Below are 24,601 nucleotides of genomic sequence, written 5' to 3'. Positions count from 1 at the left end.
AGCCTACTAAACAAGAGTGAGGAGAGGAATCTCCTTGCCAGAGAGAGAGAGAGCGAGAGAGAGCGAGAGAGAGAGAGAAGCAGCTGCAGCCCCATGGGGTGTTGGATAGAGATACTACAATCTGACTGTCAGGGGAGAGCAGCGAAGCTGATCTCATAAGCCAAATCTATTCCATAGCAGAACCACAGACACATACAAGACCGTCCTTGTTTCACTCCATTGTTTAGCTGTCGTTCCGTCATTTCATTGGTAGATGAGAGGAGAAATGTGTGCTTAAAAACGAGTCAAATCTATTAAATGATAAGTCTTTTCTCATTTTCTACTCTTCTCCTTTCTGATTTTGAACTGGATTATATGACAAAACCACAGCAAGGGGCGCATTCAGCAAGGCAAAACGTTTTTGGAACATTCAGATCAAAGTATGCTATAAAAAAGTTTAACTCTGAAACATACAATAAGGAGTTACCTTGGCTATTTTCATGGCATTTCTATCTGCAACATTTGAATATTGAATGTGGCTCTGGGTGACAACAGGGGAACCTACCGTCAATACCCATACCTACCAGTAGATGTCAGACTTGGACTGCTTTTCTGTCTTCATCAAAGACGTTGGCAGCATACATAACAGTGGACAGTAAAGGGCTCTGTCTCAATCCATCCATGTCCTCTCCTTGACTACTCGGATTCGAAAGACCTGACCACAATTAACTATAAGCAGTCTAGCACATTTAATATGGCCGACATCACAGGGCCATTTCTTTGATCTGCAAACAGTGGTTTCTGGTGCTCTTCGCTCATCAGGGGAAGTCCCTTCTTCATAAGGTGTTTCGGTGCTGTCCACGACACCTTCTGAAGGGTGCGCCCATCGTGTTGATCTGGCCCAATCTGAGCCAGGTGGCTTGTCCACTGCTCCTCCCACTTAAGCCAGAGCCATTGAGATGCCTTCTCTGGCTCCCTTTCAGTTAATCTTTCCTCAATTCCTTTTAAAAAAAACACTGGAGAAGGCCTGAGTGGAGGGATCTTGGACCATCTCCTTCAATACGTTTGAGAATGAGGCCAGGCGATACTCTAGAATCCTCAAATTTAAATCTGGACCTCTAAACCAGTTCCGCTGCTTTTTTCTCCTCTTGACCTGGGACACCAGGTTGTGCTATTCATTCTCAGGTAGAACAAAAAAAACAGCAGCACTCTGGACTACCAGGGTTGGATTTGATTACTCCTGGCCTAGGATGTGACGAGTCACAAATACGTATTGAGAATGAGCCTTACCTCCCATCTATGTGGCAGACCTTTCGCTGTGTTCCCTTCACTCCTCAGTGCCCTCTACTGGTAGACACTTGGTCTTCAATCCCTTGTCAATGTCTGATACTTTCAGCAGCTTCCTCTATCCACTCCTCCCATGGAAGTGTTTGCTCTGTCCCGTTAGTGGACTGGTGGAAGTTCCCTTGTCCAGATGCACCAGGTTTAAACCCCCCACAATTCAGTAGAAAGACAGATGACCTTGGGTGTGCACCATGTTTCATAAGATTCACATTTTGATCGTTTCTGATACTTAGTGAATTCAACTTAAAAAGGGCAATTCCGCCACTTTTCAACCTCATTCATTATTGCCATCAACATACCCGTCTACACGTTTGAAAAATCACTGTTTTTAAAATGTATTTACTTTTGATGTCATTGGGCATAGAAATGTGCCATTTTCAAATATGCAGACACTGGTATTGTGCTGAAGACAATGAAAATGAGGTTGGAATTGCCCTTTTAAGGTAGATAGGTAAAACAACCACATCACAATCATTGTAAGTAAAAGTTCCCTCAATAGAGAAGCTATCAGCATAATCATTGCTAGTAAGAACAGGCAAGTGCAAGGAAGTCAAGTAGAACAGTATGACAACTGAGAAAGACAAATTATTGGATAACTTTTTATTTTCATCAGTAGCTCAGCAGCTTCAACAGACAAATATTACAAATCATTTTATTTTTGTACACAGGTTCTCAGGAGGCGGAGCTCCCAGGAGGAGCGGCTGAGCAGGTCAAGGGAGGAGCTATTGTAATGAGGGGGCGGGTCCATTTGGACCAGGAAGTGGATGAGAAAGTTAACTCCGGGGAGGGCAGCCTTTAAAGTACAATCAAGCATTAAAATCCTACCAGCCATTCAAGTTTTGTCAGTGTTGAGCAGGTAAGTGAACCTGCATCGTATCAAGGCAGAGCTCAGACAGCGCAGCTTGGAAAGACATTCAGCTGGACTGAACTAGGCCTAGGCTGAGCTTGGTCCACCATTTGGATAGTTAAGGACTTTAAAGTAGAAAAAGTATGTATTCCCAAACTGCCCTTTTTGAAGGACTAGGATGGGGTCATTCGAGTGAGCCTGCCAGTGAAAACCAAAGAAAGACCCGTTGCCATCGTTGGTGTAAACAGAACTACCTTTACCTTCTTCGGTTTTGTTTTAGGGTAGTTGTGTTTTTACTTGATCTCATTGCCATATGGGACAGAGAACCTGCAGACTGCACCTTCAAAGAGAGGCAAGCCATTGTAATAAGTCAGCAAATCTCATGCTACTACTGGAAACGTCCCTGTGTAAGACGTGATGCTTCAGAAATAACTGCCTTGTGACTGAATTCTGTGTGAACCAAAAGCATGCTCCAAAGGGGAAATACAGCTCTATTCTACAACACTCCAAGGCTTCCCCAACAGACAAGCATGGTGCAGCAGATATGGGCATGACGTCACGTGGATAATTATGCAAATATAGAATGCACGCACAGAAAAGCACATGCCTGTTTCCCCTCCTGCACTGGGAGGAGTTACCTAACGTAGCAGGCGTAAAATAAACGCCTGAAACTGGATCCTTTACAACAAATCTTGACGAGAAGGGGGGAGAGGAGTCAGGGAGGTTCTCTTCCGCAACATTCAACCAATCCAGTACATGTAGAGGAGAAGATGGAGCGTCACCTTGTTAATGTCCAAAAGTGGAAGTCGCGTCACAGGCTCTTTCCATTTCCCCTTAAAACCTGATCGTCCGGTGTTGGGCTCGGCAAAGGCTAGGCAAGAGCTGTATTTGGAGTAAATGTTTTTAGTTGCAAAACGTTTTGAACAGAAAATACATTTTGTAAAGGAATCCAAATAATGAATACACCCCAGGCTTTATCCTCATAGGAGAAAAGAGATGGTAATTGCTCTCCATATTAGTGTTCTTTCCACTCATTGGATGTTCGAGAGATGACAGGATAGTGTTCTCAACCGGATTGGATGATGCTTTCGTACAGGGATCGTATTTACAGTGAATGTAGTTCATAAGCGCTGGACACACAACTAGCTATTTACATGTAGAAAAATAGTGGGGAATAAACAGTGCAGTGGGACATTATGGGCATTGTAGACATCAACTAGATGGAATGGAAGAAAAGTACATGTGAAAATATAGAATTGTATATTTTCCTTTTCAATTAAATGAAATGCTTGTTTTAGTTACATGACAAATACATGTTGAACACACTGCACAACCATTCAGAATTCTATAGAAAACATTGTGTACGCTTTGCCCATCATAAGTACATTACCATACACACACCAAATACAATTGGTTCAGAGCTAGATACATTTTTTCATAAGCACCAAATTACATGTTCGGTTTCAGCGCAGTGCAAAATAAGTCTATTTTTAAGACATTCCTCCAAAGATATGACATTCAGTGTCTCACCCCACCAAGGCAAGACACTCCCATCAAAGGTCATATTACATATAGAAGGTATCGATTCGGGGAGGGCAACCCCCCCCCCCGAGACTAACATTCAGGACTCCCACCCCACCTCCCTAGCCCCCTCCATTCCACTTGAGGGCTGTTTACTTTAGATTCGTCCCCTCTCCCCTTCATCCCTCCTTACGCTCCCATATTTAGGAGGCTGCTCTGGCTTGCAGAGTCGGATTAATGTGGAGACTGAACATTAACCTACTGCATAAAGAGAGCAACTCAAAACAAGCACAACAATCACGTAAAACAAGCATGTGTACTGCAGTCCTAGTCCCAGCCCAGGGATGACACGGCAGCACTGTATGGAGGAGGGGATGAAAGTCTTAACACTGTCCACTCTCCAGTTCCTCTACTGGGGGTAGGGATGAGGGTGGTAGGTAGGCTGAAGTGAAAAAGTAGACCCCCTCTCTGGTTCCGGGACTGCGTGTGTGTGTGTGTTAAGGAGTAGACTTCATGGACTGTGTGTGTGTGGTCTAGTTCTTAGGTGACCAGTTCATCAGAACAGGCTTGAATGACCTGGCTGATGCTTGAATAATACTTGTGTGATGCTATATCAAGTAGCTCCAGTATCCAGCACCCCCTCTCTCCTCTCTGCTTCCCCCCTGTGGTGATATGCAGCACTACAGACTGGTGGTCACTGGGCCTCTGGTGGCCTACCCGAGCTGTTGCTCACTTTGAGACTCTTCATGCGGTGCAACAGGGAGTCCTTCTCCATTTGGGCCTCAGCTAGAGCCATCTTGGCTTTGGAGAGCTCCAGTTTCAAACACTCGTTCTCCTCTATCAGCAGCTAGGGGTAAGCAGAAGAGATGGTGTTGATAAGCGTGGTGGTTAAATTCCTATGAAAGAGTGCAGGGCATAACATTTTATTTTTGGTCCACCAGCCAGTCAGATTTTTTACCAGCCAAAATATTTTCTCACCGCTAAAATTACACAAAACAAAAAGCTTAGTTTGTAATGTATCCAAAACAAATGCATTACTAGAAAGAAGTAATGTGGTATATTGTTTAATTGAATTTGTGACTTGAGTACACACAAAATATCACAGATAAGACAAAGATTTTCACCTGCCCCTTTAAGGGCCGGATGTTACCATGGTAACGCTACTCCAGTCATGTTTGTGGCTGTGAGATCGAGTCTGACTAGTAGAAGCGTCATCTTCACTTCCCGAGCAGTTGAAACGCAAACATGGAAAAACAGCCTAGCTAGTGAACATAACAATGTAAATAGCCGAGAAACACAACGCGTCACTTCAGTAGACTTTTGTTTCAAGTCAATTTTACAAACCTTTATGCCCGTCAGCAGCGCTTCTAAAAATGTATATTTCACTCAGCACTTCACATGCGCAGTGTTGCAGGCTACATAGGATTTGCAGTTTTTGTGCGATTAATTTAAAAGCTATGAAACAAAACGGTGGAAATAATTTGAAAACAAATATTACATTTACATTACATTACATTTAAGTCATTTAGCAGACGCTCTTATCCAGAGCGACTTACAAATTGGTGCATTCACCTTATGACATCCAGTGGAACAGCCACTTTACAATAGTGCATCTAAATCTTTTAAGGGGGGTGAGAAGGATTACTTTATTCTATCCTAGGTATTCCTTAAAGAGGTGGGGTTTCAGGTGTCTCCGGAAGGTGGTGATTGACTCCGCTGTCCTGGCGTCGTAGGGGAGTTTGTTCCACCATTGGGGGGCCAGAGCAGCGAACAGTTTTGAAATATTGCAGTATTTATTTTACATGTGATCATACTTGCTTATTTTTATTAATAAATGAGAGTGAAATGATCGCACTGTGGAGCCCTGACCCCCCGCCAACGTGGCTGGTGTAAATAGACATTCTTACCCGACAAATCAAAAATCAACCCTCATTTGGCAGGTGGCGGGTGTTCATTTTAGGCCCTGGATGAGTGGGTGGTGTGTGTGGACTACTCACCTGTTCTTTGTTGGAGGGGGTTGTGCTAGGGCTAGGAGGGCTGGGGGTCTGTGTGGCCTTGGGAGTGCTGCTGACCACACTCTCAGGGACTGGAGACAGACCACTGTCAATCAATTGGACTTCTTTCTTAGGCCCCGCCTCAGACACATTTTCCACTGTGACAACAGAGAAGGTGGGCAGGGAGTGGGTGAAAGGTAGAAATACATTTGAAAGGCATGTCATTGTATGATGATGAAATGAGACGGTGTTGGGGCGGAGGATGCAGGAGGGTGTGTGTGCGTGTGTGTATATAAGTGAGGCAGTGTGTGTATGAGTGAATGTGTGAGACTTTGTGCACGCGTAAGAGTGCACGTGAGAGAGTGAGGCAGTGTGCTGCCTCAGATTGTATGATGGACATTTCCATATACTCCATAATGTTATGAAGAGTGATCAGATTAATTGGAAAGTCCCTCTTTGCCATGCAAATGAACTGAATCCCCAAATAACATTTCCACTGCATTTCAGCCCTGCCACAAGGATCAGCTGACATCATGTCAGTGATTCTCTCATTAACACAGGTGTGAGTGTTGACGAGGACAAGGCTGGAGATCACTCTGTCATGCTGATTGAGTTTGAATAACAGACTGGAAGCTTCAAAAGGAGGGTGGTGCTTAGAATCGTTGTTCTCCCCAGACCTTAATTCCATTGAGAACTTGTGGTCAATCCTCAAGAGGCAGGTGGACAAACAAAAACCCAAATTCTGACAAACTCCAAGCATCGATTATGCAGGAATGGACTACCATCAGTCAGGATGTGGCCCAGAAATTAATTGACAGTATGCCAGGGCTGATTGCAGAGGTCTTGAAAAACAAGGGTCAACAATGCAAATATTGACTCATCAACTTCATAATAATTTGCAACTTCATGTAATTGTCAATAAAAGCCTTGACACTTATGAAATGCTTGTAATTGTACTTCAGTATTCGATAGTAACATCTGACAAAAACATCTAAAGACACTGAGGCAGCAGACTGAAAATGTATATTTATGTAATTCTCAACTTTTGGCCACGACTGTATATACAGTTAAAGTCAGAAGTTAACATACAATTAGTTTGGAGTCATTAAAACTTGTTTTTCAACCACTCCACAAATTTCTTGTTAACAAACTATAGTTTTGGCAAGTCAGTTAGGACATCTACTCTGTGCATGACACGTCATTTTTCCAACAATTGTTTACAGAGATTATTTCACTGTATCACAATTCCAGTGTCAGAAGTTTACATACACTAAGTTGACTGTGGCTATAAACAGCTTGGAAAATTCCAGAAAATTATATCATGACCGTAGAAGCTTCCGATAGGCTAATTGACATCATTTGAGTCAATTGGCCGTGTGGATATATTTCAAGGCCTACCTGTAGATGTATTTCAAGGCCTACCTTTTAGCGCAGTGCCTCTTTGCTTGACATCATGGGGAAATCAAGAGAAATCAGCCAAGACCTCAGAAAAAAAATTGTAGACCTCCACAAGTCTGGTTCATCCTTGGGAGCAATTTCCAAATGCCTGAAGGTACCACGTTCATCTGTACAAACACCATGGGACTACACAGTTATCATACCGCTCAGGAAGGAGATATATCTCTGTCTCCTAGAGATGAACGTACTTTGGTGCGAAAAGTGCAAATCAACCCCACACCAGCAAAGGACTTTGAAGATGCTGGAGGAAACAGGTACAAAAGTATCTATATCCACAGTAAAACGAGTCCAAAAATCGATATAACCTGAAAGGCCGCTCAGCGAGGAAGAAGCCTCTGCTCCAAAACCCCCATAAAAAAGCCAGACTACGGTTTGCAACTGCACATGGCGACAAAGATAGCACTTTTTGGAGAAATGTCCTCTGGTCAAAAATAGAACTGTTTGTCCATAATGACCATCGTTATGTTTGGAGGAAAAGGGGGAGGCTTGCAAGCCGAAGAACACCATCCCAACCGTGAAGCACGGGGGTTGCAGCATCATGTTGTGAGGGTGCTTTACTGCAGTAGGGACTGGTGCACTTCACAAAATAGATGGCATCATGAGGCAGGGAAATTATGTGTATATATTGGAAGCAACATCAAGACATCAGTCAGGATGTTAAAGCTTGGTTGCAAATGGGTCTTCCAAATGGACAATGACCCCAAGCATACTTCCAAAGTTGTGGCAAAATGGCTTAAGGACAACAAAGTCAAGGTATTGGAGTGGCCATCAAAGCCCTGACCTCAGTCCTATAGAACATTTGTGGGCAGAACTGAAAAAGCGAGTGCGAGCAAGGAGGGCTACAAACCTGACTCAGTTACACCAGCTCTGTCAAGAGGAATGGCCCAAAATCTACCCAATTTATTGTGGGAAGCTTGTGAAAGGCTACCTGAAACATTTGACCCAAGTTTAAAAAATGTAAAGGCAATGCTACCAAATACTAATTGAGTAAGTAAACTTCTGACCCACTGGGAATGTGATGAAATAAATAAAAGCTGAAATAAATCATTCTCTCTACTATTATTCTGACATTTCACATTGTTAAAATAAAGTGGTGATCCTAACTGACCTAAGACAGGGAATTTTTACTAGGATTAAATGTCAGGAGTTTAAATGCATTTGGCTAAGGTAAGCTTCCAACTTCAACTGTATATGAGTGAATGTGTGAGGCAGTGTGTGTGTGAGGCAGTGTGTGTGTCTCACCCCCTATAGAGAAGGCTCCATCGTCTGTCCTGTGAATGAGCAGGTTGGCGATGTGCAGGGTGATGGGGGTGGTATCAGGGTCAGACGGGTTGTCACGGAGACCATCATCCTGCAGAGGGGGACAGAGGTTAATGTGTCTGTGGTTAATGTGTCTGTGGTTAATGTGTCTGTGTGTTCATCCCCACCTTCAGGTTGATGTGTGTGTCCCTGACGCTGATCTCCATCGGGAGGACCTGGGGGGCAGAGTCATCCTCCAGGAAGTGAGCCAGGTTCCTTAGCGACGACATGAGGAAGCTGGCCCGGTAGCCATGGAGACGCAGCTGGAGGAAACCGTTGGTCTCGGCCAGGGGGGAGTGGGTGGCAGCACAGGGCCCGCTCTCCAGCCGAGCCCTGACCTCCGGGAGATGGGTGGTCCCGTCTGAATTGGCCTCCAGACCACCACCTAGCGAGGGGACGAGGAGAGTAGAGGAGAGAATAATCAGGAAGTAATCAATCAATTCCCATTAAAAAGAGAAGGCATAGTATTGTATTGCAGCCAAACAGAATCACTGCAACCACAGCTCAAAGAAAAGGATCAGGGATGGCCGCTCGGCAGGCATACAACCAGACATGGCCTTACTGCGGACGCCAGTCTATGAATCCATTTCTAAGGTGTGACTAATTTGTAAAGCAAGGGCCCTTCTGGGGGTGGGGGTACTGATCCCATACAACTATTTAAAAGGACAGTAAAGTGTCACAGCAGCTGCACCCACGCAGACACACATTAATACTATAACAACGCATCGGTCACTGCCTCAGTCAGGAAGGAAGGAGAGATGGAGGGAGGAAATGGCAGACGTGAGAGAAGGTAGGAGAAAAAACTGAAATGGTGAGAAAGTGATAAAGGAGAGCTAGACAGAGCGGGGTAGGAAAGGAGAACGAGAGAGGTAGTGAAGGAGAGAGATGGATATTATTCTGTGAAAGAGGGAGGAGGTGGAGCTGAGTGAGCGAGCACTGCCTCATAGTACTGGTGCTAAATATGGACCTCAAAAACCCCTCTTAAATATTCACACACGTTGGAGGTGACATGCTGGAGACACACATGCACACAACCTGTGGTGCCACAAAAACACATACCGACACTGGGTTTAATGTAGCTGGTAATGGGAGCAAAACCCCCATTAGTGCTAATGCATCGTCTCACTGCAGCAGCTAGACACACACACCCCTTGAGAGACACACTGCAGTTACATACCCTTGAGACACACATTGCAGTCACACATTGTGTGTGTTTTTTTACTATCCTTGTGGGAACCAGAAGTTCTCATCAGGATAGTAAAACAAGGAAAATCGTGTGGACATGTTGCCAATCCCCACAAGGAAAAACACTATTTATGGGCTTAGGGGTTAGGTTCAGGGCTGGCTACAATTAGGGTTAGGTTTAGGGGTTTGTGGTTAGGGAAAATATGATTTTGAATGGGAATCAATTGTTTGGTCCCCACAAGGATTGTAAAATCAAACTTGTGTAGCATGCTTGGTGGAGCAAAAATACAAATTACTATCTGTCATTTCATACCAATGATGAAATCAGAGACACACTAAAACACACAATCAGGTAGTAGCACTTGTGTGCAAGCTTGCGTTTGCCTACCCATGCTTATGTTCCACACACACATACCTTCGCTGCCTGGGGCAGGGGGTACAATAGTGCTGCCCTGAGCAGTGGGTACCATACCTGCAAGAGTTATGGAAGGGTAAACCAAGTCAATTGGGAGTGTGTGGACATAACCCAGCTATAGATAGTATTCCAAGAAACTGGGGAAATCGCCAAACTGCAGTGTGTGTGAGTGCAATGTGTGTGTACTAGCCCAGATGTATGCATGCATTCATGTATATATGCGTATGAGCATATACATTTGTGTGTCTACGCATGCGTCTGTGTGTGTCTTCACCCAGGCTGCGGTTGCTGAGGTATTGTCGGAGGCTGACGTTTCCCAGCTGTGTGGGTCTGACGCAGCCCACCTCCAGAGACACAGCCGTGCTCTCCCCTCGCACTTCCATCCCCCCACACACACACTGCACCTTCAGCACCAGCACCGACACCTGGGAGGGAGAGAGGCATTAAGTTGGATAAGAGAGTCAGCTAAAATGAATAAAAATTTAAGTTAATTCAATCAATTCAGAAAGTGGGGTAAAGTGATAGTTCAGGAAATGAAAAATGCTCATGTGTACTCATATACAGTGCCTTGCGAAAGTATTCAGCCCCCTTGAACTTTGCGACCTTTTGCCACATTTCAGGCTTCAAACATAAAGATATAAAACTGTATTTTTTTGTAAAGAATCAACAACAAGTGGGACACAATCATGAAGTGATACACACCTGTCTATATAAAGGTCCCACAGTTGACATGTAAGAGCAAAAACCAAGCCATGAGGTCGAAGGGATTGTCCGTAGAGCTCTGAGACAGAATTGTGTCGAGGCACAGATCTGGGGAAGGGTACCAAAACAGTTCTACAGCATTGAAGGTCCCCAAGAACACAGTGGTCGCCATCATTCTTAAATAGAAGAAGTTTGGAACAACCAAGACTCTTCCTAGAAATGGCCGCATGGCCAAACTGAGCAATCGGGGGAGAAGGGACTTGGTCAGGGGGGGCGACAAAGAACCCATAGTTCCTCTGTGGAGATGGGATAACCTTCCAGAAGGACAACCATCTCTGCAGCACTCCACCAATCAGGTCGTTTTGGTAGAGTGGCCAGACGGAAGCCACTCCTCAGTAAAAGGCACATGACAGCCCGGTTGATGTTTTCCAAAAGGCACATAAAGACTCAGACCATGAGAAGCAAGATTCTCTGGTCTGATGAAACCAAGACTGAACTCCTTGGCCTGACCGCTCACATCTGGAGGAAACCTGGCACCATCCCTACGGTGAAGCATGTTTGTGGCAGCATCATGCTGGGGGGATGTTTTTCAGCAGCATGGACTGGGAGACTTGTCAGGATCAAGGCAAAGATGAACAGAGCAAAGTGCAAAGAGATCCTTGATGAAGTCCTGAGTGCTCTGGAGCAGGTTCTCAGACTGTGGCAAAGGTTCAACTTCCAACAGGACAACGACCTTAAGCACACAGCCAAGAAAACACAGGAGTGGCTTTCAGACAAGTCTCAATGTCCTTGAATGGCCCAGCCAGAGCCCGGACTTGAACCCGATCGAACATCTCTGGAGAGATCTGAAAAAAGCTGTGCAGTGACACTCCCTGTTCAACCTGACAGAGCCTGAGAGGATCTGCAGAGAATGTTAGAAACTCACCAAATACAGGTGTGTCAAGCTTGTTGCGTCATACCCAAGAAGATTTGAGGCTGTAATCGCTGCCAAAAGGTACTGAGTAATGGGTATAAATACTTATGTAAATGTGATTTATTTTTAATATATTTGCAAAAATGTCTTAACCTGTTTTTGGTCTGTAATTATGGGGTATTGAGGGGGGAAAAAAACAATTTAATCGATTTTATAACAAGGCTGTAACGTAACAAAATGTGGAAAAAGTCAAGGGGTCTGAATACTTTCCGAATGCATTGTATAGTGTGCGTGTATGCATGTGTGTGTACAGCACGGTGTCTGTTCATGTGTCCATGCCTGAATGTGGGCATACATTTCCTGTGCATGTGTGTATTACCATGTCTTTGGTAGGTTCGTCGATGCTCTGGGAGGTGGCACTGACAGTATCTGGTGAGCCAGCACAGTCCTGCTCCCCTGTGCCCATGGCCGCTACTGCTGCTGCCTCCTTGGCAATTTCTGTGGCACTCTGCTCCCTCACCACATCCTTAAAGCCTGAGATGGACACGTCGTCTGTGGACACAGAATTAATTACAATTGGTGGTCTGCTACCAATACATTGATAAATACCAGACAAAAACCTAAACTCTTTTTCAGGACCCTGGTCTTTCAAAGATAATTCTTAAAACTTCACAGATCTTCACTGTAAAGAGTTTAAACACCGTTTCCCATGGTTGTTCAATGAACCATAAACAATTAATGAACATGCAACTGTGGCAATTATGCACCTGTGGCAATTAAGGTCAAAGTTATGAAAACTTAGAACACTAAAGAGGCCTTTCTACAGACTCTGAAAAACACCAAAAGAAAGATGCCCAGGGTCCCTGCTCATCTGCATGAACATTCCTTAGGCATGCTGCGAGGCATGAGGGCCGCAGATGTGGCCAGGGCAATAAATTGCAATGTCCGTACTGTGAGACGCCTAAGACAGCGCTACAGGAAGACAGGACGAACAGCTGATCGTGGCAGACCACGTGTAACACCTGCACAGGATTGGTACATCCGAACATCACACCTGCAGGACAGGTACAGGATGGCAACAACTGCCCGAGTTACATTAGGAACGCACAATCCCTCCATCAATGCTCAGACTGTCCGCAATAGGCTGAGAGAGGCTGGACTGAGGGCTTGTAGGCCTATTGTAAGGCAGGTCCGCACCAGACATCACCGGCAACAACGGCGCTTATGGGCACAAACCCACCGTCACTGGACCAGACAGGACTGGCAAAAAGTGCTCTTCAAAGTTGTCTCACCAGGCGTGATGGTCGGATTTGCATTTATCGTCGAAGGAATGAGCGTTACACCGAGGCCTGTACTCTGGAGCGGGATTGATTTGGAGGTGGAAGGTCCATAATGGCCTGGGGCGGTGTGTCACTGACTGAGATTGTTGTCATTGCAGGGAATCTCAACGCTGTGCATTACAGGGAAGACATCCTCCTTCCTCATGTGGTACCCTTCCTGCAGGCTCATTCTGACATGACAATGCCTCCAGCCATACTGCTTGTTCTGTGCGTGATTTCCTGCAAGACAGGAATTTCAGTGTTCTGCCATGGCCAGCGTAGAGCCCTGATCTCAATCCCATTGAGCATGTCTGGGACCTGTTGGATTGGAGGGTGAGGGCTAGGGCCATTCCACCCAGAAATGTCCGGGAACTTGCAGGTGCCTTGTGGAAGAGTGGGGTAACATCTCACAGCAAACACTGGCAAATCTGGCACAGTCCATGAGGAGATGCACAGCAGTACTTAATGCAGCTGGTGGCCACACCAGATACTGACTGTTACTTTTGATTTTGACTCCCCCTTTAGTCACAGACACATTCAATTTCTGTTCGTCACATATCTGTGGAACTTGTTCAGTCTATGTCTGTTGTTGAATCTTATGTTCATACAAATATTTACACATGTTAAATTTGCTGAAAATAAACACAACTGACAGTGAGAGGACATCTTTATTCTGGTATAGAGCACATCAGCTCACAACTGCCATATCCTGGACAAACTATGGAATAGAAAGAACAAGAACTTCCGACTTCAACTGTAGCTCCGAACAATGCAGTAAAACAAGTACGCAATCAATGAGCTATGTTGAGAATACAGTACACACAACCCCACAGCAAAATGGATAGAATGGCAGGAAATAGCTTCCGGCCCGGAGTCTGGAATATAAACATATGTATGTGAATGGTGTATAAACAGTATGGACAGTATATTCATAGAAACGGTGTACAGCAATAGATACGTATATAGGATGATCCATGACTACAATACAGTATATACATATGAAGTGGGTAAATCAGTATGTAAACAGTATTATGTAAATAGGGCAGCAGTCTCTAAGGTGCAGGGTAGAGTACTGGCTGTTAGCTGGCTAGTGACAGTGTCTAATGTTCAGGCCAGGGTACTGGACGGAGGCCGGCTAGTGAGGACTATTTAATAGTCTGATGGCCTGGATATAGAAGCTGTTTATCAGTCTCTCTGTCCCAGTGTTGATGCACCTGCATGGTCTCCATCTTCTAGATGGTAGCGGGGAGAATGATGATCTTCTTGGCCTTTGAAACACCGGGTGCTGTAGATGCCCCCGATGATGCGTTGGGCTGACCGCACCACCCTCTGGAGAGCCTGGAGGTTGCGAGCGGTGCAATTGCCGTACCATGAGGTAATGATGCTCTCAATGGTGCATCTGTAGAAGTTTGTGAGGGTCTTACTAGCTAACCAAACTTGCTCATCGTCCGTGTGCGCTCGTGTTGATTTGGTCTCCACCAGCCACGTTCATGACACAGGTTAAAATACCAAAACCTACTGTGAACGTAAATTAAACATTCATGGACATTTAGCTAGCTTGCTGTTGCTAGTTAATTTGTCCTAGGAGATAAAATAACAAGCCAAAGTTTATCTGAAATGCATATGGTCCTTTTTTGAGCTGGCTCTTTGTAGAATTTTGACCTATTTTGAGTCATACAAAATCGTGTGTTCTCTACTCCAACAATGAATCCACAGATAACCAACTAAGTACCCCTTTTTCTCTTTGATTAGTCTCTCCTTGTTCATCTTTCTTCTTCTGTGGATTTTATATTGCGGTTGGCAACCATCTTTAAGGTGCATGAACGCCACCAACTGGCCTGGAGTGTGGACCTCAGTTCATCTTTCAATCACCCACGTCGGTATATGCTCCTAAAAACCAATGAGTAGATAGGAGAGGCTGGACTTGCAGCGAGTCAAGCTTCTAAAATAAAGCCATGTTATATTCCTGGTAGGCAGACGCCTGTTGACGTGCGCGAGCAGTGGATGAAATGATTGAACATGTATATGAACATTTATTTTGCAACGCAGCTGGTTTGATCAGCATATTAGGGGCCAAGATTAATTTCTTCAGCATCCTGAGGTTGAAGAGGCGATGTTGTGCCATCTTCACCACACTGTCAGTGTGAAGGAACCATTTCACATTCTCAGTGAGGAACTAGAAGCTGTTGACTATCCACTGCCTGTCGATGTGGATGGGGGCGTTCTCTTGCTGCGGCCTCCTGAAGTCCACGATCAGCTCCTTCGTTTTGTTGACGTTGAGGGAGAGGTTATTTTCCTGGCACCACTCCACCAGGGCTCTCAACTCCTCCTTGTAGGCTGCCTCATTGTTGTTAGTAAAATCAGACCTACCACTGTTGTGTCGTCAGCAAACCTGATGAATGAGATGTAGACGCGTGTGACCACGCAGTCATGGGTGAACAGGGAGTTTAGGATGCGGCCGAGCACCAGAGGGGCCCCCGTGTTGAGGGTCAGAGTGGTGGACGTAATGTTGCCTTCCTTCACCACCTGGGGTCAGCCCGTCAGGAAGTCTAGGACTCAGGGCCCTGTGTGTGTGTGTGTTTCCTACCCCTCTCCAGCAGGCTGTATGTGTCTGTGTCTCCGTCCTCCATCAGGTAGCTGTCTATGGAGAGGTTGTCCAAGGACTGCAGAGACGGAGTCTTCTTCATGTTCTTATAGGACACTGAGAAACTGGACTGGGAACGCTCCCTCATCAGACGCCCACTGGAACACAAACAAACAAGAGTGAGTGTGAGAGAAGAGTGAGTGTGAGAGAAGAGTGAGGGGAAAGAAAAACAGGAGTACTGTGGACCTCAAGGCTTGGATTTGAATAGCCCTGCGCCCGGTTTCCCAAAAGCATTTTAAGGCTGAGTTCATCATCAGAACCATTGAGCTGGTCCTAACAATGAACTTAGCCTTTAAGATGCTTTTGGGAAACTGGGCTCAGGTCTAGACCGTTGACCTAGCCAAGACTATCTGCTACTAGTCACCAGATAAAGGCTACACACACTATTCACCGGGTACACACACCAACTTGTAGCGTGTAAATGTATACAGACCCACAGATATACACCCAACCACAGACAATTCTACATGCACACATACATATACAACGTGTAACAGATATTTAAAGGAATGCGGACACACACACAGACAGACAGACCCATAGCGTGTCTTACATGTTGGAAATAGAATATAGGGAGGTGGACCGGGTGTTTGAGGAGCTGAGCCGGTCAGAAACCACTGACAGACTGCCTTTCCTTTGTAGAGAAAGAACACACACACACCGCATGGGTCACTGAGCTACAGAATAGCAGTGAGAGAAAAAACACACACACAAAAAGACTGACGCACACCTTGTATGGGAGCACAGTGGACAAGGCAGAAACACACACAAATGAACAAACACCTCTTATGGGTGACAACATTGAGTATTGTGACGTATAGGGCAGGTACAGTGCGGTCACTGTATTTACACAGACATATTGTAGTACTACAGACTGATGTGATGGGACTGACCAAGTAACAGTAAAGTAACATTAAATTATGCTTTACTAAGCTGGGCATGAATAAGTGAGTAACTGTAATGACTTCTGGAGGAAGTATTGTTGTGACTGAGTATTGCAGTAATAGGAGTGACTGTTTATTTAAAGCTTGTCATAAGTCCTCTGAATGAGTGTTATTGGCCTGCTGATCTGGCGACCGGGACATGCACCAAGTCACAGTAAAGATGTTCTTATTGTTTGCTTTGACTTGGAGTGAATCATCACTGAATGTTTTACAGTCTGACCGTCTGAATAGCTGAACAATCTGTTATGGAAGTAATGGAATCAGTGTTCCTCTGGAGAAATGGGTAGCAGTAACGGGGAAAGGTCAGGGGGTTTCCCTCCCCCACCGTTTTGGGGGCCCCCCCCCCAGAGAATTTTTATGCAGAAGGACATTCTATCAAATTATGTTGACACCAACCAAAATATAATATCTACCTCAAGAAATGAGCCAAATAACGTTGGTAAAATGAGTTGTTTAAATTGTAACATAGTGGACCTTGCTTATAGCCTATGCATGGTTCATATGATCAGGTATGCTATTAGCAATAAGCATTATCACCTGTATCCCAACTGATGCAGCATAGTGGCTATAAATAAAAGGGCTGACGCATGGGGTAGCCAATCTGCATTTACCCTGTTGGGCTAATCATTGGCAGAGTCCTGCATCGGGTCAGATAGGAATGGGTGAGACAAAAATAAATATATTCAATCAGCTGGCGGGTGGAATAAACAAAACTTTTAAAACCGTGGGTCGGTTCGTGGTTCAGAACAATTACATTGCGGGTCGGGAAACATTTTAAAATCAAGTTAGACTTTCAAAACCCAGGCGCTTGTTGTGTTGTGAATTCCACTCTGTGAGCGGCGAGACAGACATAAGTCTACCAGCCAAGCACGCATTAAAATGTTCTAATTTGTCCACGTGCAGCGCTTATGTTCCCTCTCCCCACCAGATCATTTTGATGTATTTATTTAACTAGGCAAGTCAGTTAATTAAGAACAAATTCTTATTTACAATGACGGCCTACCTCGGACAACTGTGGGCCAATTGTGCGCCGCCCTATGGGACTCCCAATCACGGCCGGTTGTGATACAACACATTAAAGCGGATTTTTCCTGAGTAGCCTAGGTTACGTGAAAATGGCTAACGTAGGCCTAACCGGAGGGGGAAAAAGGTTGTGATAAAGGAATAGGCTACATCACCGTGGAAACATGCTGCGAGAGTGAAATCTCGAAGTGCAAGCAGGTAGGCCTATTTTCGATCATTCAGTTAATTCAAAGTTATTAATTCCATTCATTCAGCGTTCCTCCATACGCACGCCATATAAAGAGTAAACCGGTGCGGCTGGTAGAAGTGAGCAGCCGATTTTAGAGTCTGGGAATTCCCTCCCTATGACACTCGTAATTTGAACGCGCCTCGAGAGGAATATTTATCTTGCATAACAAGATAACAAGCCGATTATGTAAAAAGATAAACTATTATACTGTGGGCTTGTCTGATTTTGTCTGCTGAGGAAAAGTAAATGTGGACTGTTCCAGCATCTTCAAAGTGCACCGTGGTATACTTTTTTAAAATTTCCCATATTTTTTTTGCCGTGGCGCCACAGCTAAATGACTGCAGTGGAAACACTGAACTGAATACCTGGTCAATACCTGGTCTAAATAGCTGGAAAAGGACTGTTACGGTAATGACAGTCTAAATAACCAGACTGTATTATGATAATGACGGAAGGGAATTACCTGGACATAGACTCAGGCAATATGGCCCCAGGGTTCTTCTCGTTCCAGTCTTTGGTGGAGAGGGGGTCTGAGAGAGTGGGGTCTGCCCCGGAGGACTCACCCTGCTGGGCTTTAAAATCAACTCCAGTCCCCGGCTCCTCTCCCCCAGTCCAGGCCTCCAGGGAAACCTCTCCCAACTCATCTGAACTTGATCTCCCTGTCCTCTCGTCAAGAGAAGCCTTCAGGTTGGGGGCAGAGGCAGGGATGAGAGGGTCGGGGCCTTGCGTTATCCCACCCACTACCCCTCCCCCGCACATAAGCTGGTCCACTGTACAGCTTCCCTTCGCCCCAGCCCCCTCCACGTGGGTTCCTCTATCCCCCCCCTCCCCTCCGTCACTCCCAGTCTCCAAGGTGCATCTACTCTCCGAGGGGGACAACTCAGACCCTAGGAGGGAACCAGGACCCTCGGGCTGGGGTACCGGCTTCAAGAGGAGGGCTACCTCTGCACTTTTGAGCAGGATCCCCACACAGGCACTGAAGGGCTGGTGGTCTGGAGTGGGGTCCGATGTGGTCTTTGCCTTGTCTCGTTTGGAGCCCATCCCCTCCAGGTCCTGTTGCAGGGTGTGCTGCAAGGCTTTGATGCTGCGCTGCAGCCGCATCAGGAACATGTACTGCCTGTGGCTCACCTGGACACACACATTATAATCATAACTACACACACTTCAGCATTCTCAAATAAACACAGTGTAACACATGTTGGTTCACATTATATGCACACGTCATACATTAATACAAAGTGTATAAAACATTAGGAACACTTCCCTAATATTGAGTTGAGCCACCACCCTTTTGCCCTCAGAACAGCCTCAATTCATCGATGCATGGACCCTACAGGGTGTGGAAAGCGTTCCTGGCCCATGTTGACTCCAATGCTTCCTGCAGTTGTGTCAAGTTGGCTGGATGTCCTTTGGATGGTGGACCATTCGTGACACACATGGGAAACTGTTGAGTGTGAAAAACCCAGCAGCGTTGCGGTTCTTGACACTCAAACCAGTGCAACTGGCACCTACTGCCAAAACCCATTCAAAGGCACTTAAATATTTTGTCTTGCTCATTCACCCTCTGAATGGCACACACATGTGGCATCAATAAGGGATCAGACTGACCAGGAAAATAAAATGTTCCTAATGTTTTGTACACTTAGTGTACACACACACACACACACACCAAAATATGAATCATCACTCACCTGAGCACTCAAATGCTTTTGTACGTGCACTAACATGTGCATGTCTGCCTCCTTACTGGAAGAGGATGACGAGGAAGGTGGGGGGATGTTGTCCAGGGACAGTGGTTTGTGAAACCCGTTGCTAGGCGGTAGCGAGGCCTCTGTTGCCGTGGCGTCCGTAACAGTACTATAGTACTCCTTCAAAAGCCTCTTCCTCTGCAGATGTCCAACGGTATCCACAGGCTCGCTCCTGGCCAGGCCTGCAGCTGCAGAAAGGGGCGTTCTCTGCCCTCTCGAAGCCCCGCCCATTAGCCGCTCCTGGTGCTGGGCATGTCTGACCGGCTGGCACGCCCACAGAGTGAGGGGGAAGGCGTCAACAAAGGGCTGGGGACGCCCCTTCCCCTCGTAGTCCACCCAGAACTGGGCAAAATGAACCGCCCACAAGTCTGTGGCAGCTGGCATTTTGAGGGCATCCACGCCCAACGAGGGCGACACCAACCCTTTATACACATTGTGCAACATAGTGTCCTGCTCATGCGCATGGCGCTGGAAAACGGGGTGGATCACCGGGAAGGAGGTGGAGGAGCGAGGGAAGGAGGAAAAGGAGGTGGAGAAGAACTGTTGTTCTTGGAAGGAGAGGAGGAGGGCTTCCAGGTGGGAGCGGGAGCAGTTGGGGGGGTGGCGGGTGTTGGTGGCCACCATCTCCGAGCATTGGACGGAGACGGAACGGGGGAGGTCCTGGGGATAGGAGGGGTCCCTGTCCGTGGGCACTACCAACTGTGGTGGGGGAGAGGAAGAGAAACACAGTATTAGAAAATATACATAGAGGCCATCAATGTGTACAAGATGACTAATGAGCGTAATTTCCAATCTGTTGAAATGTAAAGACTACACTCTAACAGAAATGGAGTGTGTTGACCTTTAAGGGCTTTTTTCACAGCTATGGTAGCATTTGCATTTCTCAACTGACTGAATCAAAGTGTCCAAGGAGTCAATATGAGTGTGGGTGTGATTTGAACAGCGACATAACATCATGACAGAGCCTGTGGTTGTGTATCCTTTCTGCCCTCTACCTTCAGCATTAGTCCGTCCACCCTGATGTCGATGTGCTCGTCAGGCTTCTGTTCCTCGTCGTTGAGCTTGTAGAGCTCCATGAACTGTTCCAGGCTCTGCCTCAGATCCAGCGTAAACAGGTTGCACCACACCAGGCTCCTGGGGTCCAGCACCAGCTGCAGCGCATTCAGCTGCACATACAGGTTGGGGCAGGGGACTACAGGAGGCAGGGAAGAGAAGATGATATAATAATCAATACAAGGGACTGCAGGAGGTGGGGAAGAGAAGATGATATAATAATCAATGCAAGGGACTGCAGGAGGCGGGGAAGAGAAGATGATATAATAATCAATGCAAGGGACTGCAGGAGGCAGGGAAGAGAAGATGATATAATAATCAATGCAAGGGACTGCAGGAGGCGGGGAAGAGAAGATGATATAATAATCAATACAAGGGACTGCAGGAGGTGGGGAAGAGAAGATGATATAATAATCAATACAAGGGACTGCAGGAGGTGGGGAAGAGAAGATGATATAATAATCAATGCAAGGGACTGCAGGAGGAGGTGGGGAAGAGAAGATGATATAATAATCAATGCAAGGGACTGCAGGAGGCGGGGAAGAGAAGATGATATAATAATCAATGCAAGGGACTGCAGGAGGTGGGGAAGAGAAGATGATATAATAATCAATACAAGGGACTGCAGGAGGTGGGGAAGAGAAGATGATATAATAATCAATGCAAGGGACTGCAGGAGGCGGGGAAGAGAAGATGATATAATAATCAATGCAAGGGACTGCAGGAGGCGGGGAAGAGAAGATGATATAATAATCAATGCAAGGGACTGCAGGAGGCGGGGAAGAGAAGATGATATAATAATCAATGCAAGGGACTGCAGGAGGCGGGGAAGAGAAGATGATATAATAATCAATACAAGGGACTGCAGGAGGTGGGGAAGAGAAGATGATATAATAATCAATGCAAGGGACTGCAGGAGGTGGGGAAGAGAAGATGATATAATAATCAATGCAAGGGACTGCAGGAGGCGGGGAAGAGAAGATGATATAATAATCAATACAAGGGACTGCAGGAGGTGGGGAAGAGAAGATGATATAATAATCAATGCAAGGGACTGCAGGAGGTGGGGAAGAGAAGATGATATAATAATCAATGCAAGGGACTGCAGGAGGCAGGGAAGAGAAGATGATATAATAATCAATGCAAGGGACTGCAGGAGGCAGGGAAGAGAAGATGATATAATAATCAATGCAAGGGACTGCAGGAGGTGGGGAAGAGAAGATGATATAATAATCAATGCAAGGGACTGCAGGAGGCAGGGAAGAGAAGATGATATAATAATCAATGCAAGGGACTGCAGGAGGCAGGGAAGAGAAGATGATATAATAATCAATGCAAGGGACTGCAGGAGGCGGGGAAGAGAAGATGATATAATAATCAATACAAGGGACTACAGGAGGTGGGGAAGAGAAGATGATATAATAATCAATGCAAGGGACTGCAGGAGGTGGGGAAGAGAAGATGATATAATAATCAATGCAAGGGACTGCAGGAGGCGGGGAAGAGAAGATGATATAATAATCAATGCAAGGGACTGCAGGAGGTGGGGAAGAGAAGATGATATAATAATCAATACAAGGGACTGCAGGAGGCGGGGAAGAGAAGATGATATAATAATCAATGCAAGGGACTGCAGGAGGCGGGGAAGAGAAGATGATATAATAATCAATGCAAGGGACTGCAGGAGGCGGGGAAGAGAAGATGATATAAAATCAATGCAAGGGACTGCAGGAGGCGGGGAAGAGAAGATGATATAAAATCAATGCAAGGGACTGCAGGAGGCGGGGAAGAGAAGATGATATAATAATCAATGCAAGGGACTGCAGGAGGCGGGGAAGAGAAGATGATATAATAATCAATGCAAGGGACTGCAGGAGGCGGGGAAGAGAAGATGATATAAAATCAATGCAAGGGACTGCAGGAGGCGGGGAAGAGAAGATGATATAAAATCAATGCAAGGGACTGCAGGAGGCGGGGAAGAGAAGATGATATAATAATCAATGCAAGGGACTGCAGGAGGTGGGGAAGAGAAGATGATATAATAATCAATGCAAGGGACTGCAGGAGGCGGGGAAGAGAAGATGATATAATAATCAATGCAAGGGACTGCAGGAGGTGGGGAAGAGAAGATGATATAATAATCAATACAAGGGACTGCAGGAGGCGGGGAAGAGAAGATGATATAATAATCAATGCAAGGGACTGCAGGAGGCGGGGAAGAGAAGATGATATAATAATCAATGCAAGGGACTGCAGGAGGCGGGGAAGAGAAGATGATATAATAATCAATACAAGGGACTGCAGGAGGTGGGGAAGAGAAGATGATATAAAATCAATGCAAGGGACTGCAGGAGGCAGGGAAGAGAAGATATAATAATCAATACAAGGGACTGCAGGAGGCAGGGAAGAGAAGATGATATAATAATCAATACAAGGGACTGCAGGAGGTGGGGAAGAGAAGATGATATAATAATCAATGCAAGGGACTGCAGGAGGCGGGGAAGAGAAGATGATATAAAATCAATGCAAGGGACTGCAGGAGGCAGGGAAGAGAAGATGATATAATAATCAATGCAAGGGACTGCAGGAGGCGGGGAAGAGAAGATGATATAATAATCAATACAAGGGACTGCAGGAGGTGGGGAAGAGAAGATGATATAATAATCAATGCAAGGGACTGCAGGAGGCGGGGAAGAGAAGATGATATAAAATCAATGCAAGGGACTGCAGGAGGCAGGGAAGAGAAGATATAATAATCAATACAAGGGACTGCAGGAGGCAGGGAAGAGAAGATGATATAATAATCAATACAAGGGACTGCAGGAGGCGGGGAAGAGAATAGAGGTTGGAAACTAGAAATGAGTGGAGGGGGAAGAGAAGAGAGGTAACGCACTAATGCATTCACCTTTCCCTCAGCACTAACACACCCGAGTCACATCAACATCAAGTCAAGACTTCAAACAGTTCAATCAGATGAGTTAGCGCTAGGCTGGAGCAAAACCTGTATACCCTGTATGATGAGGGTCTAGGAACCAAAAACTAGGAACTGAATGAGAGTAGGAACCAATCTTACTGGGGTAGTCCTTTCCGTCAGGGAAGTAGTATTCGGTGAACTCGACGTGGATGGCAGGCATCTCAGGAGGGAGGTATAGGGACTTCTTATTACAGGAGATCATGGCCTTAGGGCTGGAGCGACGCTGGTCTGCTGTGGACACCTGATACACACACACGGGATGAGGTCAGTATGAGAAGTGGGTGGATCGGATAAGCACGTCAACTGTGTGCGTGTGCTGACCTGGTAGATGCTGAAGTCAGCTATCCTGAGGACAATGGAGCTGGACAGGAGCTGTGCCCTGGGGGTTTGGGGAGAACTGAGGATACTGGTAGAACTAGTACTGATCTTACCTAGAAAGGGGGGGGGGGGAGAAAGGATGGTAGGGAGAATAAGGAAAGAAAGTTTGGAGAGAGAAAAACAGAGCCAATCAGACCACCTGCCACACTCTGACATCATCTCAAAAGGTGTGTATCACCGCACACCGCGTGCGCACACCATCGGTTAGGGGGGTACCTGGCTCTAGGCATGAGAAGCAGCACTGTGCCCGCCCCCTCGCCCTCGCTCGTACCATGGCTCGTGCCCGCACCCACCCCGGGGGTAGGTCGTCTGGCCCCCTAACCACCACTATTCTTCCTCTTCCTGTCTCGTCCTGCCCTACGGGACCATACACACTGTCCCTAACACTGGAGACACTGGAGGGATACCTGGACACTGGAGAGGACAGAACTCAGAGTGACTAGGCAGTGTGATGCTAGGGAAACCAACACTTCACTTAATTCCAACTCTTGGGGCTCTTCTAAAAATGACCCACTAGATGACATCAAGTGTATTATAGTTCAGTTGAATGTCAACTGTCTAACCAACATCACTCTTCATGGGCTGCTGGGACAGATTCTTATAGTTGTTGAATAAAAAGTGGATCAGGACAT

The 24,601-nt window shown here is 46.0% G+C and overlaps 1 protein-coding gene across 6 annotated transcripts in view; it reads right to left on the bottom strand.

The window, feature by feature from the left end:
- Positions 1 to 1,908: 1,908 nt before the first annotated feature.
- Positions 1,909 to 24,601, bottom strand: part of LOC118392604 (UHRF1-binding protein 1-like) — a 61,859-nt gene continuing 39,166 nt past the window's right edge. For 3 of the 6 annotated variants that reach the window (XM_052460668.1, XM_052460664.1, XM_052460667.1), the window contains exons 11-24: positions 23,913 to 24,022; positions 23,691 to 23,832; positions 20,560 to 20,756; positions 19,508 to 20,263; positions 18,280 to 18,944; positions 16,174 to 16,254; positions 15,564 to 15,718; positions 12,037 to 12,209; positions 10,317 to 10,467; positions 10,043 to 10,099; positions 8,571 to 8,827; positions 8,386 to 8,494; positions 5,689 to 5,843; positions 1,909 to 4,538 (exon numbers count right to left, since the gene is read on the bottom strand). In XM_052460668.1, the coding sequence (XP_052316628.1) occupies positions 4,386 to 4,538; positions 5,689 to 5,843; positions 8,386 to 8,494; positions 8,571 to 8,827; positions 10,043 to 10,099; positions 10,317 to 10,467; positions 12,037 to 12,209; positions 15,564 to 15,718; positions 16,174 to 16,254; positions 18,280 to 18,944; positions 19,508 to 20,263; positions 20,560 to 20,756; positions 23,691 to 23,832; positions 23,913 to 24,022 (3,161 nt within the window). In that variant the 3' untranslated portion in view covers positions 1,909 to 4,385. Of the gene's footprint in view, positions 4,539 to 5,688; positions 5,844 to 8,385; positions 8,495 to 8,570; positions 8,828 to 10,042; positions 10,100 to 10,278; positions 10,468 to 12,036; positions 12,210 to 15,563; positions 15,719 to 16,173; positions 16,255 to 18,279; positions 18,945 to 19,507; positions 20,264 to 20,559; positions 20,757 to 23,690; positions 23,833 to 23,912; positions 24,023 to 24,601 lie in introns of those variants that run through there. The other 3 variants (XM_052460665.1, XM_052460666.1, XR_008062987.1) reach the window with 3 other exon arrangements.

This window comes from Oncorhynchus keta, chromosome 13 (assembly GCF_023373465.1).
Source record: "Oncorhynchus keta strain PuntledgeMale-10-30-2019 chromosome 13, Oket_V2, whole genome shotgun sequence".
NCBI lineage: Eukaryota > Metazoa > Chordata > Actinopteri > Salmoniformes > Salmonidae > Oncorhynchus > Oncorhynchus keta.
The sequence above is the reverse complement of the archived record's forward strand: the minus strand, read 5'-3'. Positions and strand labels throughout refer to the sequence as shown.